Source organism: Hevea brasiliensis, chromosome 5, assembly GCF_030052815.1.
Source record: "Hevea brasiliensis isolate MT/VB/25A 57/8 chromosome 5, ASM3005281v1, whole genome shotgun sequence".
Classification (NCBI taxonomy): Eukaryota; Viridiplantae; Streptophyta; class Magnoliopsida; order Malpighiales; family Euphorbiaceae; genus Hevea; species Hevea brasiliensis.
The window spans coordinates 100,312,508-100,326,823 of NC_079497.1; the positions used below are offsets into that span (position 1 = coordinate 100,312,508).

General features: G+C 22.5%; 1 protein-coding gene across 1 annotated transcript; it reads left to right on the forward strand.

Annotated features, from left to right (window-relative positions):
• The first annotated feature begins 5,241 nt into the window (after positions 1-5,241).
• On the forward strand, positions 5,242-6,792 carry LOC110671734 (UPF0481 protein At3g47200-like). The gene has a single exon (XM_021834290.2). The coding sequence runs from the start codon at positions 5,288-5,290 to the stop codon at positions 6,755-6,757; it is 1,470 nt and encodes a 489-aa protein (XP_021689982.2). The 5' UTR covers positions 5,242-5,287; the 3' UTR covers positions 6,758-6,792.
• Positions 6,793-14,316: the final 7,524 nt, after the last annotated feature.

Here is a 14,316-nt window from a genome sequence, read left to right on the forward strand (position 1 = left end):
AATGGTTTCAATAATATTAAGGATTTAATATTATTCTCATTGCCAATTAGTAATGAACCTAGTAAGTCACACACATAAGAGCAACTTAATCAAAGCAAGATTAATTTGATAAATTAATTAAATGGTTTAATTAATTAATTAAATTAATAAATTTAGTTTGTAATTAGATTACAAAGTCCCTAGCATGACTTGAAACTATATTTACCAATAGAAGTGTTCAAGTTAATATTTAAAGTGTTTAAATATAAACTTGAAAATTTAAGCTTATGGAAGAAATAAATTTTGACTAGTTTGAATAAGTCAAAATTTGACAATTTTGACCATTTGACTTGGTCAAAAATGAGATAAAAAAATACTAATTAATTAATGGTTAATTAATTAGTTAATTAGTATTTAAAATACTAATTAATCAAGGTTAATTTTCTTAATTGAGATTAAAGGAATGATATGTGAACCAATCATGAGATGAAAACTCATTCAAAGGTTGAATGAGAGTTAGACATTTGTCATCTTAATTTTAGTTAAGAAAATTAGAATAAATATAAAAGATAAAGATGAGAGAAATATCTCATCTTCTTCTTCTTCCCAACCTTGGCCAAGATATTCCTTTCTTCTACTTTTGTTAATTCAAGAAGATTAAAAATTAATTCTCTTGAATTTCAAGTTGAGAAAGTGTTTCTCACCACTTCCATCTATTGGAAATCAAAGAAAACTTTCTCCTTGTCTCCTTTCATACTTGGCCGAACTAATTGGAGATCCAAGGAGGGACTTTGCTTGATCCAAGGAAGCTTTGATCAAGGGGCTTGCATGGACAAACTAGAGAGCCAACACGTGGTGGTTTTACTCCCCAAATTAGGTAGTAGAATTGTGATTCTGCACCTTAGGAGTAAGAATTTCTCCAAACCCTTACTTGTTAGAATTTAGGGATTTTGTTTCCTAATGGCTAATTAGGCATGTTAGCAATTGATTATGATCAAAACTAAGTGTTTTTGCAATAGTATAAAGTGTTTATGCATGTTGCATGAAACCTAGGGTTGTAAAATTTAAAATTGCTAACTTTGCACTCTAAGGCTAGTTATGGTGTATTTTTCTTTCACATCATCTAAAATAATAATATTTTAACCACGTTATCCACAATATCAACTCCCAAATCTCTAATTTTAAAGTCTAGCCAAAATAAACACTAAACTTTGAAATTGGATCAAAATTGACAAAAGAAAAAAAAGGAATTGGCCAAAATTGGCAATTCACGTAAAGATTTGGCATTTTTGATAGTTTGACCAATTTAAAATCTATTCATTATCTATATATTCAAAGGTTAAGGAAGTTAATCAGACTACTCTAATTGTCAATAACAGTTGTTCTTTTATCATATTATCAAATGATTAGTTAGATAAGTTTTGATTTGTTTTAAAAAATTATTATTTTTGAAGCTGGATAAGGATGGTAATTATTGTTTTTTTTCTTGTCAAAATACACTTAAGCATTTGTAATTTTGCATTATATTAAAAGAGATTTTAGGGTTTTTTTTTTTTTTTTGTCTTAACAACCTGTGGTCTAATGCTATTAGCACTTAAGGGACAAAGTCAGTAACAGTGTCATAATTCACTGACATGGTAAGCAAGCGCTAACATGGCACTGACATTAATGCCACATTAGGGACAAGTTAGCGCCAAGTCATCAATTTTGTTGTTATTATTTATTTTGGGACTTAAATATAAAAAGTTGAAAGCACATGTCTCTTAAGTATAAAAAAAAAAAAAAGAAAGCTTGAGTCCTGATGCTAAAAGTTCGAAAGTACATATTACTTAAGTATACTTTACCTTTTGATTTACAAATAAGTCATTATATTTTGACAAATAAATCATTAAATATTATAATTATTTCTAATCCTTTGTCCTTATCTCTCCCTCCTTCTCTCCTTCTTTGTCTATTTCTTTCGCCCTCTCTCATCCTATTTAGGTCTCTCTCCTTCTATCCATCTATTTCGCCTTCTCTCTCTTCCTATTTAGGTCTCTCTCCAACTATGTCTCCCTCTCTCCATGTCTATCTCCTTCTATCCGTCTCTTTCACCCTCTATCTCTTCCTATTAGGGCCTCTATCCATCTTTGTCTCCCTCTGTCCATCTTTGTCTCCCTTTATCCATCTTTTTCACTATATTTCTCTTCCTATTTGGTTTTCTTTCCATCTCGTATACTCTCCATCTCTCTCCCTTTATCTCCTTTCTCTCTTCTGATTTTCATCTTTTTTTCTTATGTTTCTTCCATTGTCTCTCCCCTACCTATCTCTTTCTATATTTCTCAAAGGTATTCGCAAAATCTAAAAACAAGTTGTTGAAATTTTATCTATATGGTGTTAAAACTAAGGATTATTAACTTAGTCGCAAATGGTAGACTTTTAGATAAAAGGTGGCAGGAATGAACCGTCCCACATTCGAAAGGGAGAAAAAGTGAACAAAATATATAAGAATATGACTTGTCTAACCACATAGTGCACTTTTAAGCCTAATGATGGTGAGGCCAAGGGGACAATACTATGCAGTTGGGCCGAGGCGTTACAATGTTGATCAGTTAGAGATGAAAACAGGAAAAAAGTAAGGGAAATTTTTCAAAAGGGAAAAGGACGATAATAATTTGAAATGAGCATTGAAAATTTTTTAGGAAAAAACATACGTAAATAACATGTACTTCAAAATTTTTAGCATTTAGGATCTGAACTGTATTTTTTTTTATACTTAAAGGACTTGTGATTTCAGCTTTTTATACTTAAAGTAAAAAAAAAAAAAGTACTAAAATTGTTGATGTGGCATTGACGTCAGTGCCATGTTAGCCACGTTAGCTCGTGTCTAATGTCGTTAGTCACTTAGTCCCTTAAGCTTTAACGATATTAAACTATAGGCCTTTAAGTATTGAAAAAAAAAAAACACTACTCAAACCCCTTTTAATAAAATATATAAATCACATAGTATTTAAGTTTTTTTTTTTTTAAGTCGGAGAATGGTGTTGTTATGTAGAAAACCAAAGTTGAAAGCAATATTCCTAGCTGTAATGAATAGAATGTTTGCAATAATGTGAAAAACATAGTAGGTGGTCCACATGAAGTGAAGTAAAGTGAAATTGATTCCTCTCACTAACCTATAACTAAAGAAAAGCAACTGATTCCAACACGTAGATTAACTAAAACAATGCCAATTTCCAAAGCAATTCATAATTAATTAATGCGCCATTCTATTTAACTAATCCTCTCGAGCTACACATGTTCATCTATAAAATTGTGTGGCAAATTGTAATTTTAGGCACTTTAACTTTTAGTTTCTTTTTATATTACGTTCTCATTATTTTGTTTGTTACATTACATCCCAATGCTTTTTTAATTGCATTGAACATCTAAACTTTTATTTTTATATATTATTTTATTTTTTTAATAAAATTAATAAAATTTCCAATAATGCTTTTGACAGCACATTATAAAAAAAAAATAAAAAAAAAAAATCTCTCTCTTCCTCTCTATCCAACCAACCGTATCTCCTTCTGTGCAACACTTTCTCTCCATCAAGAAGCTAATTTTGGTCTAGTTTTAGTATGAATGGCAAATTGTAGAATACTCAGCAAAAATCACTCAATTCAAATTTAAATTTGATTAATATTCTTAATATTTGAATTAATTCCAAACTTGATTAAAATTTATTTATAACTATTTGAATTCTTCTCAAATCCTATTATTATTATTTAAAAATATTCAAATTAATTTTATTTTATATATTTTAATTAATATTCTACATAAAAAAGTTTTTATTAATAATTTATTATTTAAAAATTTAATAATTCTATAAAATAATTAAATTCTATTTTATTTAAAATAAAATATATAAAAAATTTATAAAAATTATTAAAACAAATATATATTTTATTAATTAACCGGCTCGAATAATGGATATTCAATATGCAAAATTTGAACCTGGCCGAACCCGTCGCATGCATTACTACTTAAACTCAAATTAATCGCAAATCTGATTATATGGTATTTAAACCCATCATGCTGGGGTTCAGTCGAGTAGGCACCCGCAAAATACCTAGCCCATTGTGATCCCTAGGTTTTAGCTTGGAATTATTAGTTTGATCTACTTCTGGTTCAAAAATGATTTAGTTCGAAATGGGTTCAATTCGATTCTAGTTCGGCCCTAGGGCATATCAAACTATAATAAATTTTTAAACATCATTTATTTAGATTTTAATGTAAAAATTTAAGAAGAGCTAAATATAAACTTAATATAATTCTTAAAAAAAAAAAAGAAAGGAAAACATATTTTGAATCAGCCGGTTTCAATTTAAAATTATAGATTCAAACTAATCGGTTCTGGACCAGTTCCAAGGGTAGAGCCCTGAACCATTGATCAAGACCTGTTTTGAGTTTGACCTAAGCTAGTTATGATCTGATTCACGTGCTGAACTAGTCCTTGGCCAGATTTATGTCCAACTCGCAATTATCAAACTCGGTTTAGAGCCATTCTAAACTAGAATGAGAAGCATTCTATATTATATTTTAATTTTGAAAATTCTTAAAATTTTCTTGTTATTGAATTAATATGTTGCTGATACAACTATTACTTATTATTTACTTAATTAAATTTCTTTATTAATGTTTAGATCTCTTTATTATTAAACCACTTTGGCATGTTGATATATACATGGACAATATAATAATAACATAATATTTCCCTTGAGCTTTTTTTTTTTTCTTTTTGATTTCTGTTTGTTTTTTTATAGCTTAAAGAGAAATTAAGAGTTTATTATTTGTGTAGTATTTATTTTTTAGTGTAAGAAACCAAAATTTTAAATTTTGGTAGCCTCATCCTTTTAAAATATTTTCGATGTACCAAAAATTATTTTATTTTATTTCTTCTCTTTTAGTTTCCAAAAAAAAAAATTAAAGGAGAAATTGCATTGTGCATTCTTTTTTCCTTTTGAATTCCTCTCACTTTATCTTAAAAGCAAACAAAGCTTAGTTTGCACTCAAGATACAAAACTTGATACCTTTCTAAAGTTAAAGAGAGGTAATATTCCTCATTCTCAAATTTCTATGCAGAGAGTGAAGAATATATATATATATATATATATATATATATATATATATATATATATATATATATATATATATATATATATATATATATATATATATATATGTATGTATGTATGTATATATATATATGTATGTATACTATTCTAATCAAGCATTACAATACCAAAATTGAAAAATACAAATTTAATTACTTACCCAAATTAAAATGTCCAGTGACGCGATTTCCAATGTGGAAGTGCAAGCAACAAATGTTGTCATTGTCAAACCAGAAGCAGATCAAGCAGGTGGAAGCCATGACCTGATCAATGTGGAGGACGAAGCAAGTGGAAGCCATGACCAACCCATTGAGGAGACCAAGAAGCTGAGCATCGTAATCCATGGAAAACCAACAACCAGCAAGATTTTGCGGGAGAGGTTGGACTCCCTGAACCAGCCAGCTGAAAAACCTGTCAAATCGCTGATACATAAGGTTCCATCCATGCTGAGGGAGAACAAGGAATTCGAGAAGCACTATGAGCCAAGGGTGGTTGCAATCGGTCCTATTCATCATGGCCGTCTCAATTTCGACTATGCTGAGACGATGAAGCATAAGCTAGCAGGCCAGTTCATGGAAGAACGTGGGATAGATCCAAAAGCTCTTTATAACAAGATTATGAAGAATTTAAAGATATTGAAATCGTGTTATGAGGAAGATGTGATAAAGTGCTACAGTGATGATGAACTCGCCTGGATGTTTCTTGTGGATGGATGTGGAATGTTGCATTTCATTCATTGTATTGTGAAGGATGATGGGAAGTTGCAGAAATTGAATATCAAGAAAGACCAGGTGGCTTTTGCTCAACGTGACATGTTCTTGCTTGAGAATCAACTTCCCTTCGAAATCCTGGAGCTATTGATGAACTCGGTCGTCCAGAATACAGAGAAGGATGGCATCAGAGAAGCAATCAGTGAATTCGTTTGTAACATTTGTGATAGCCTTATAACCACAGAACATTCAGCAACAGGAAAATCTGGAAAGAAGCAGCAATCCTGCCATCTTCTGGAGCTTCTGCGGGAAGAACTGATCGCCAATTTCGCCAAAACCGGGGAAAAAACTGAAAGGAACAAAAATGGGGAACCGCACTCGTTTCGCAATGTCAAGGAGCTTATCGCATCAGGAATCCTGCTGAAGCCAACTGGTGAACGTTCCTTAAATATTTTTTTCGAACGATCTTTCTTAAGTAGAGGAATCTTAAGGCTTCCTTCCCTGATAGTAGACGACACAACAGCACCAAAGTTAAAGAACATAATAGCATTGGAAATGTGTCCACATTTTCTTAATGATTTTCAGGTCACCTCCTACATATGCTTCCTGGACTCGCTTATTGATCATCCTGAAGATGTCCAGGAGCTTAGAAAGGCGAAAATTCTCACAAATTGTCTTGGCAGTGATGAAGAAGTAGCTAAACTCTTCAACGAGATAGGCACAGACTTAGTTCCAAACCCTGATCTATATGCCAAAGTGAAAGCTGATATCCATGAACACTACAAGAATCGATGCAAACCCTATTTAGCTGAGGCCTATCACACCTATTTCAGTAGTCCCTGGACTTTCCTTGCTTTTCTTGGTGCCTTGCTTGCACTTCTTTTCAGTGCTGTTCAAGCTTATTTCTCGTTTCCCTCTGAAAAAAGTTAATGAAAGGTGCTTAGGATCCTGGTAATTATGTATCATCATTGCCTAAATTACGACATTTTCCATCTTTTCATCTTTGGCTTGGACGATTGTTAATTTGTAATGACAATAAATCAGAGTAATTTTTTTATTCATTATGTTGTTTGTTGTTTTAGGACTTTGTATTTACCTTGATTTTAACTATTTTTGTCTCTAATTTATATATTTAATTAATTAATTAGACTTTAACAATTTAATGATAATTATTGACAAAATAATTTTGAAAAATTCACTATTGGATTAGAGCATCTAAATCTGTCGCTAATAATATAAACTAGCAAAATACCCATGCTATGCATGGGTAATTTATAATTTTTATTTTTTTTATTTAATTTTTAATTATATTTTAAATAAAATAAATTATTACTATTAAATTAATTTTAAATTAAAATTTTTCTCTTATTTAATTTAATTTGAATAAATTTTTACCTACCACAATAATAAATTTTTAATTAATTTATATTATAATTAATTAAAATACCTATTTAATTCTTTTTATACATTTATTAAGAGTAATTTTCATGATTATTTTGTTTAAAATGTAATTAAAGTACTTTATTTAAAAAATAATTTAAATTTCATAAAATTTTTATATTTTATCTCATAATTTATATAAATCGATATTTATTTTTTATAAATTATAGAAAATACATTAAATTAATGAAAAAATAATATTATTTTAAAAATATATAAATATAATATTTTTGTTATTAATATAATAAAAAATTATCAAATTGCCAATGATGAATTGAATTGTTTAATTTCAGTAATAATGAAAATATATAATATTATTATAAATTAAAAATAACATTCTATTATATTATTTTTAAAATTACTACATCTAAATGTAAATTTTTTTTATTAATCTCAATTTTTTTATAAAATAATTATTTGATAAAAATAGTTATCACCTTACATAAATTTGTAATATAAAATAAATATATTTCATAAAAGTTATAATTTTAAAATATCGTGATTTTCTATTATTAAAATAAATACTATAAATACATACTATTTTTTAAAAGGCAGATTTCATGATTATAATATTGTAACTTTAATTGTTCTTAATTATTTTTATTTTTAGCTAAATTTTCAATGTTATTATATTTGCAATTTATTTTTAAAATTCCACTTCTATATTAAAATATAGTTAAGAGATCATTTATGCACTAAGATATAGATATTTAATTGAAATTTAAAAATAATTTTGATGAAAATTAATTATAATAAAATATAGATAATCAAAATATTAATTATAATTTTATTCAATATATAATTATAATGAAATAAGACATTCAAAGTTTAAGAAATATTGAATAAAAAAATTTTAAAAATTAATAATTAAATAAATATTAATTAAATATATTTAAATAAATAAATTTTGAGAATGATAACTAATAACTTTGAAAGAAATAATAAAATATAAAAAATATTTGAGCACATTTAAGTTAAATAAAAATACTTGTTAAAAGAATAGTACTTAATGTGTATCAAAAATCTCATATGATACTATATATTGACAAACAAATAAAAATCATTTAAATAAAAAATAATTTATAACTAAATATTATTGAATTGAAAAATGATAACAAAAACATTTAAATTCAATTTTTAAAAGTAAAATGTTTCTTATTTACTTGGCCATTTCAATTAAATGGCCATAAGTTGGCCATAATGATGATGATGATAATAATAATAAGCATTAATTAATTTTAGAAAAATAAAATAAAAAGAATATTAAATTATTAACATAAAAAATAATATATACTAATTATAAATAAGTCAAATCTCTATATTTTATTTTTATAACTTTTTATGTATACACTTTTGTCTCTTAAATTTTTTAATAAAGATTTTATAATAAAAAATATAATAATGCAATAAAAATATTTATTAAAGATATGAAATAATTTAATATTGAATTATATGATAGTTGATTATTAGATCACAAATTAATGATTATTTTTTTAAAACTACTGGCCATCAATGATCTATTATTATTATTATTATTATTATTATTATTATTATTATTATTATTATTATTATTATTATTATTATTATTATTATAGAGGGTAACATTTGGTAAATAATATTTTTGCAAAAAAATGAATTTATAAAAAAATAATATAAATAATTTTTAAATATTATATTTAATCATAAAATATCTTAATTTTTAAAAATCAAAATAAAAAAAATAATTTAAATCATAAATATTAAAGTAATATTATAAATAATTATTATTATTATTATAAGAAAAATAAAAAAATAATAATTAGTATTTATAAAATAATATAAATAATTTATAAATATTACATTTAATTACTAAATGTTTTAATTTTTTAAAAAATAGTAATTTGAATCATGCTAAGGTAATATTATAAATAATAATGATAATTAAAAGAGAAATAAAAAAAATTAAATAATAATTAATATAAAGGAGAGTATTTATGATTAACTATGAAATAATAAATTAATAGTTAATATTCTTTAAATTAATGGTCATCAATTACTTTTATTATTATTATTATTATTATTATTATTATTATTATTATTAAACGTAACATATGATAAATAATATTTTACATAAATAAATTTATAAAAAAATAATATAAATAATTTTTAAATATTATATTTAATCATAAAAGATTTTAATTTTTTAAAAATCAGATTTTAAAGAAAATAATATTTTAATTAATAAATGTTAAAGTAGTATTATAAAAAATAATAATAATTAAAAGAAGAATTAAAAATTAAATAATAATTAGTATTTACATAATAATATAAATAATTTATAAATATTATATTTAATTACAAAATGTCTTAATTTTTAAAAAATTAAATTTAAAAAAAAATAATTTAAATCATAAATTTTAATGTAGTATTTTAAATAATAATGATAATTAATAGATAAATAAAAAATTAAATAGTAATTAGTATAAAAAAAGAATATTTATAGAAAATGATACGTGACAAATTTTTTAAGGAAAGTATTATATGTCATTTTCTTGTGAATACATTCCTACTTTATATATATATATATATATTATTGTATTTAGAAAATTAAATTATATAATAATTATATATTACAACTTTCAAAAAATATAGAAAAATAATCATCAATAAATTTAATTAAAAATTACCAATAGGTATAAATATGATAGATTTAACTCCTCTTAAATTTGTTTTATAAAAATACAGATCACTTCTTTATTAGAAAGTGAAAATACAATATATATAAAATTAGTATATATTTTTATTATATAAAATTAATAAATTAGTTTAATTAATTTTTAATTTTTCCTTTGTCTAATTAAATTGAACCTTTCAGGTAATAATAATAATAATAATAATAATAATAATAATAATAATAATAATAATAATAGCTATTTATTATAGTATTAAAGTGTAATAATTAAATAATTTGTAATTTATATATACATAATTAGGAAAATAATAACTTAATCACAATTTAAAAAAATTATATAATTAATTAATAAAAAATAAAACTTCAAGGAGGCAGGGGTAGGAGTGCATATATATATATATAATTTTTTTAAATAATAATAAAATAATACAATATGATTAATACTAATATTAGTTATTTATTAATTATACTATAAAAAATATCAAAAAAATAATAAAAATTGAATATTAACATAAATTTCTTATTTTTCATTACCATGAAAATAAAATTTTATTTCATTTTTTCATAATTTATTTTATATATATATATATATATATATAACATTCAATATATAATTAAAATATATTTTTATTAAATATGTGTTAAAGTAAAATAAAATCAAGGTAAATTAAAATTTATTAAATATATAAAAAAGAGAGAAAAGGTAAATTATTTAATTCTATGTGATAAGAGGATAAAATATTTAACTCCATATGATAATTTTTATAGTATAATTATAAATTATTTTATTAATTTTAAGATGTATAATTCTTAAATTTTTATAATTAAATGAAATAATAAAAAAAATTAAGAATCTTTAAATGAGAAATTTATAAATTTTTGAAATACATCTGCTATTTTTAATTAGTTAGCCATAAAAATTATGGTAATAATGGTAATAGTAAATATATTTAAAAAGAAAGTGTTACATGTCATTTCTCTGTAAATACATTCATACTTTATATATATATATATATATATATATATATATATATATATATATATATATATATATAAAAGGATTGTATTTAGAAAATTAAATTATATAATAATTGTATATTACAACTTTCAGAAAATATAGCAAAATAGTCATCAATAAATTTAATTAAAAATTATTAATTGGTATAAATATAATAGATTTAAATTCTTACCTCCTCTTGAATTTGTTTTATAAAAATATAGACAAATTCTTTATCAGAAAGTAAAAATACAACACATATAAAATCAGTATATATTTTTATTAGGTAAAATTAATAAATTGGTTCAATTAATTCTTAATTTTTCCTTTCTCTAATTAAATTGAACTTTTTATGTATTTATAATAATAATAATAAAAATAACAATAATAATAGCTATTTATTATAGTATTAAAGTGTAATAATCAAATAATTTGTAACTTATATATACATAATTAAGAAATTAATAACTTAATTATAATTTAAAAAAATTGTACAATTAATTAATAAAAAATAAAACTTCAAGTGAGAGCAAGTGTGTATATATAAATATATATATTAGTTCAATTAATTCTTAATTTTTTTTCTCTAATTAAATTGAACATTTTTGGTATTTATAATAATAATAATAATAATAACAACAATAATAATAACTATTTATTATAATATTAAAGTATAATAATTAAATAATTTATAACTTATATATGCATAATTAAGAAATTAATAACTTAATCATAATTTAAAAAAATTGTACAATTAATTAATAAAAAATAAAATTTCAAGTGAGTCAGGTGTGCATATATATATATATATATATATAACATTTAATATATAATTAAAAATATGTTTTTATTAAATATGTGTTAAAATAAAATAAAATCAAGGTAAATTAAAATTTATTAAATATATAAAAAAGAGAGAGATGACAAATTATTTAACTCTATGTGATAAAAGGATAAAATATTTAACTCCATATGATAATTTTTATAGTATAATTTTAAATTATTTTATTAATTTTAAGATGTATAATTCTTAAATTTTTATAATTAAATGAAATAATAAAAATTTTAAGAATCCTTAAATGAAAAATTTATAAATGTTTTAAATATATCTGCTATTTTTAATTAGTTAGCCATTAAAATTATAATAATAATAGTAATAGTAAAGATATATAAAAGGAAATTAGAATTAAATAAAAAATAAAATTAAATACTTAATATAAAAAATAATAATTACTTACATTAATTATTATAATTATAAAATATAATAATTTTTATATAGTAAATGCCACGTGACAGTACTAAAATTTGGAATGTTACATGGTAATAGAAAGAGAAAACCTCATTACTTTATATATATATATATATATATATATATATATATATATAAAATTAGTATATATGGCAATACAATAAATTCAATTTAATATTGTCATTTGGCATAAATATATTAGTTTTAGAATCTTATGTGGCAATTCAGAAGAAAACTTAACTGCTTTAAATATTGTCACATGGCATAAATATCAAGGTTTTGAAATCCTACGTGACAATACTAGAAAAAACCTATCTGCTTTATATATATATAGAGAGGTTACTGTTGAAGCCTTCTAACAACGATCATAGTCCATCACTAATTTGTAGCCTTTAAAATTTAATTTTCAGTAATAAATTTTAATTTTTCACTAAAACATTCATCCTAAAGTATTACTGATAAATTAGCTATGTATTAATGGCAAATTCATTGCTAATTAGTGTTATTTTTTACAGAAATTTGATGCATTGTTGAGATAATAAATGGAGTGGATTGAAAGTTTAATTAAAATTTTTATTAAAACTTACATACCGTAATTAATATTAATAATAAATAGTTAAATAGATATTTTTATGTATTTAATAATATAATAATATTAATTTTTTTTAATCTATATATATAGTCTGAACAATAATACAATTTAAATTAACTAATAACTATTGCATATATATATATATATAGAGCTCATCTTGGTCAGGTTCGATCCTACAGTTCATTTTAAATTTTCTTAGGTTATTAAAATGTGATTACAAATTTGAAACAAGCTCTGCTCTTCTCTTATTTCCTTCTCCCCTCTTTTTCTCTTATCCTTCAAATCTCTTTCTTTGGATGGTTAACGGTGAGTTTCTCATTTAGTTTGATTTTTTTTTATTATTTTTTTAATAAATCCCCGTATCTATATCTAATTGAAATATATCTGAATTTTTCTTCTTAAATTTGTATCCGTTATAAATAGATATAAGATTTTCTTCTCAATATTTAGCCGTATTCTTTCTATCATTGGAGCTTTGTTTTCTCCTCTTAGTAGTATTTTGTTTATATTTTTTTTTGCAATATTTGAATGGACTATTAGCAAAAATATAATGTGGATAATTATTTTTTTTTTGTTTGAAATTTTGAGTTTTCATATATGGGTAATAATTTTCTATCAATGTAACTTAATAGTATAGCCTATTTCTCTATTGACATACATTTAGTAGTTTAATCTTTTCTGTGAGCCATAAACCTAACAAGTTTCCAAAAGAGCAGTATTACAAAAGTAAAATTTTTTTAATCTATAGTCAAAATTGATTTAAATCAGTTAACAAGATGTAATTTTGATTGTAGATTTCTCTTCTAGTCTAATTTTGATTGTTAATTTATTTTAATTTTTGTTGCTCAATAAAAACAATAAATGCCTAAAATCAAGGTAAAATTCTTAAAAATTAAAAAATTGACTATAATAATAACAAGTTTAAAAAGAAAAAATTAAAAAGTGAGAAGGGAGGAATATCATGATTTCTAAAAACACCCATCATTATTTTTATTATTTACAAAAATACAAAAAACATTTTTATAAAAAATTAGTAGTTCTAAAATTCTTATTGCAATACGATAAAATCAATAAAACACATTTTTTTACCTTACAATCTCTATTTTAAATGGATTATAATAATTTTATTAAAAAAAATTGAAACTATTTTCGAAATAAATTTTACTAAATAATAAATTTAATTTGTAAAATCAAAATATTCATATTCCCATACCATATTTATGGTATTTTATTTATATTATTTAATCTCTAAAGTAATTATTTATAATATTTCAATTGACTAAAGTAATATAATTTATTAATTTTATTTTCTTATAACTTTTTTAAATGAACTTTAATTAGAAGTAAAATACAATGCTAATGAATAACTAAATTTAATTGGCTATTAAAATATATATATATATATATATATATATATATATATATATATGTGTGTGTGTGTGTGTGTGTGTGTGTGTGTGTGTGTGTGTAAAAAGATAATAATATATTATATAAAAAATTAAAAGAAAATTATATAAAAAAATTTTAAATCACAAGTTTA

Excerpts from the sequence above, each read along its gene's own strand:
- LOC110671734 (XM_021834290.2), top strand. The coding sequence starts at position 5,288 with ATGTCCAGTGACGCGATTTCCAATGTGGAAGTGCAAGCAACAAATGTT.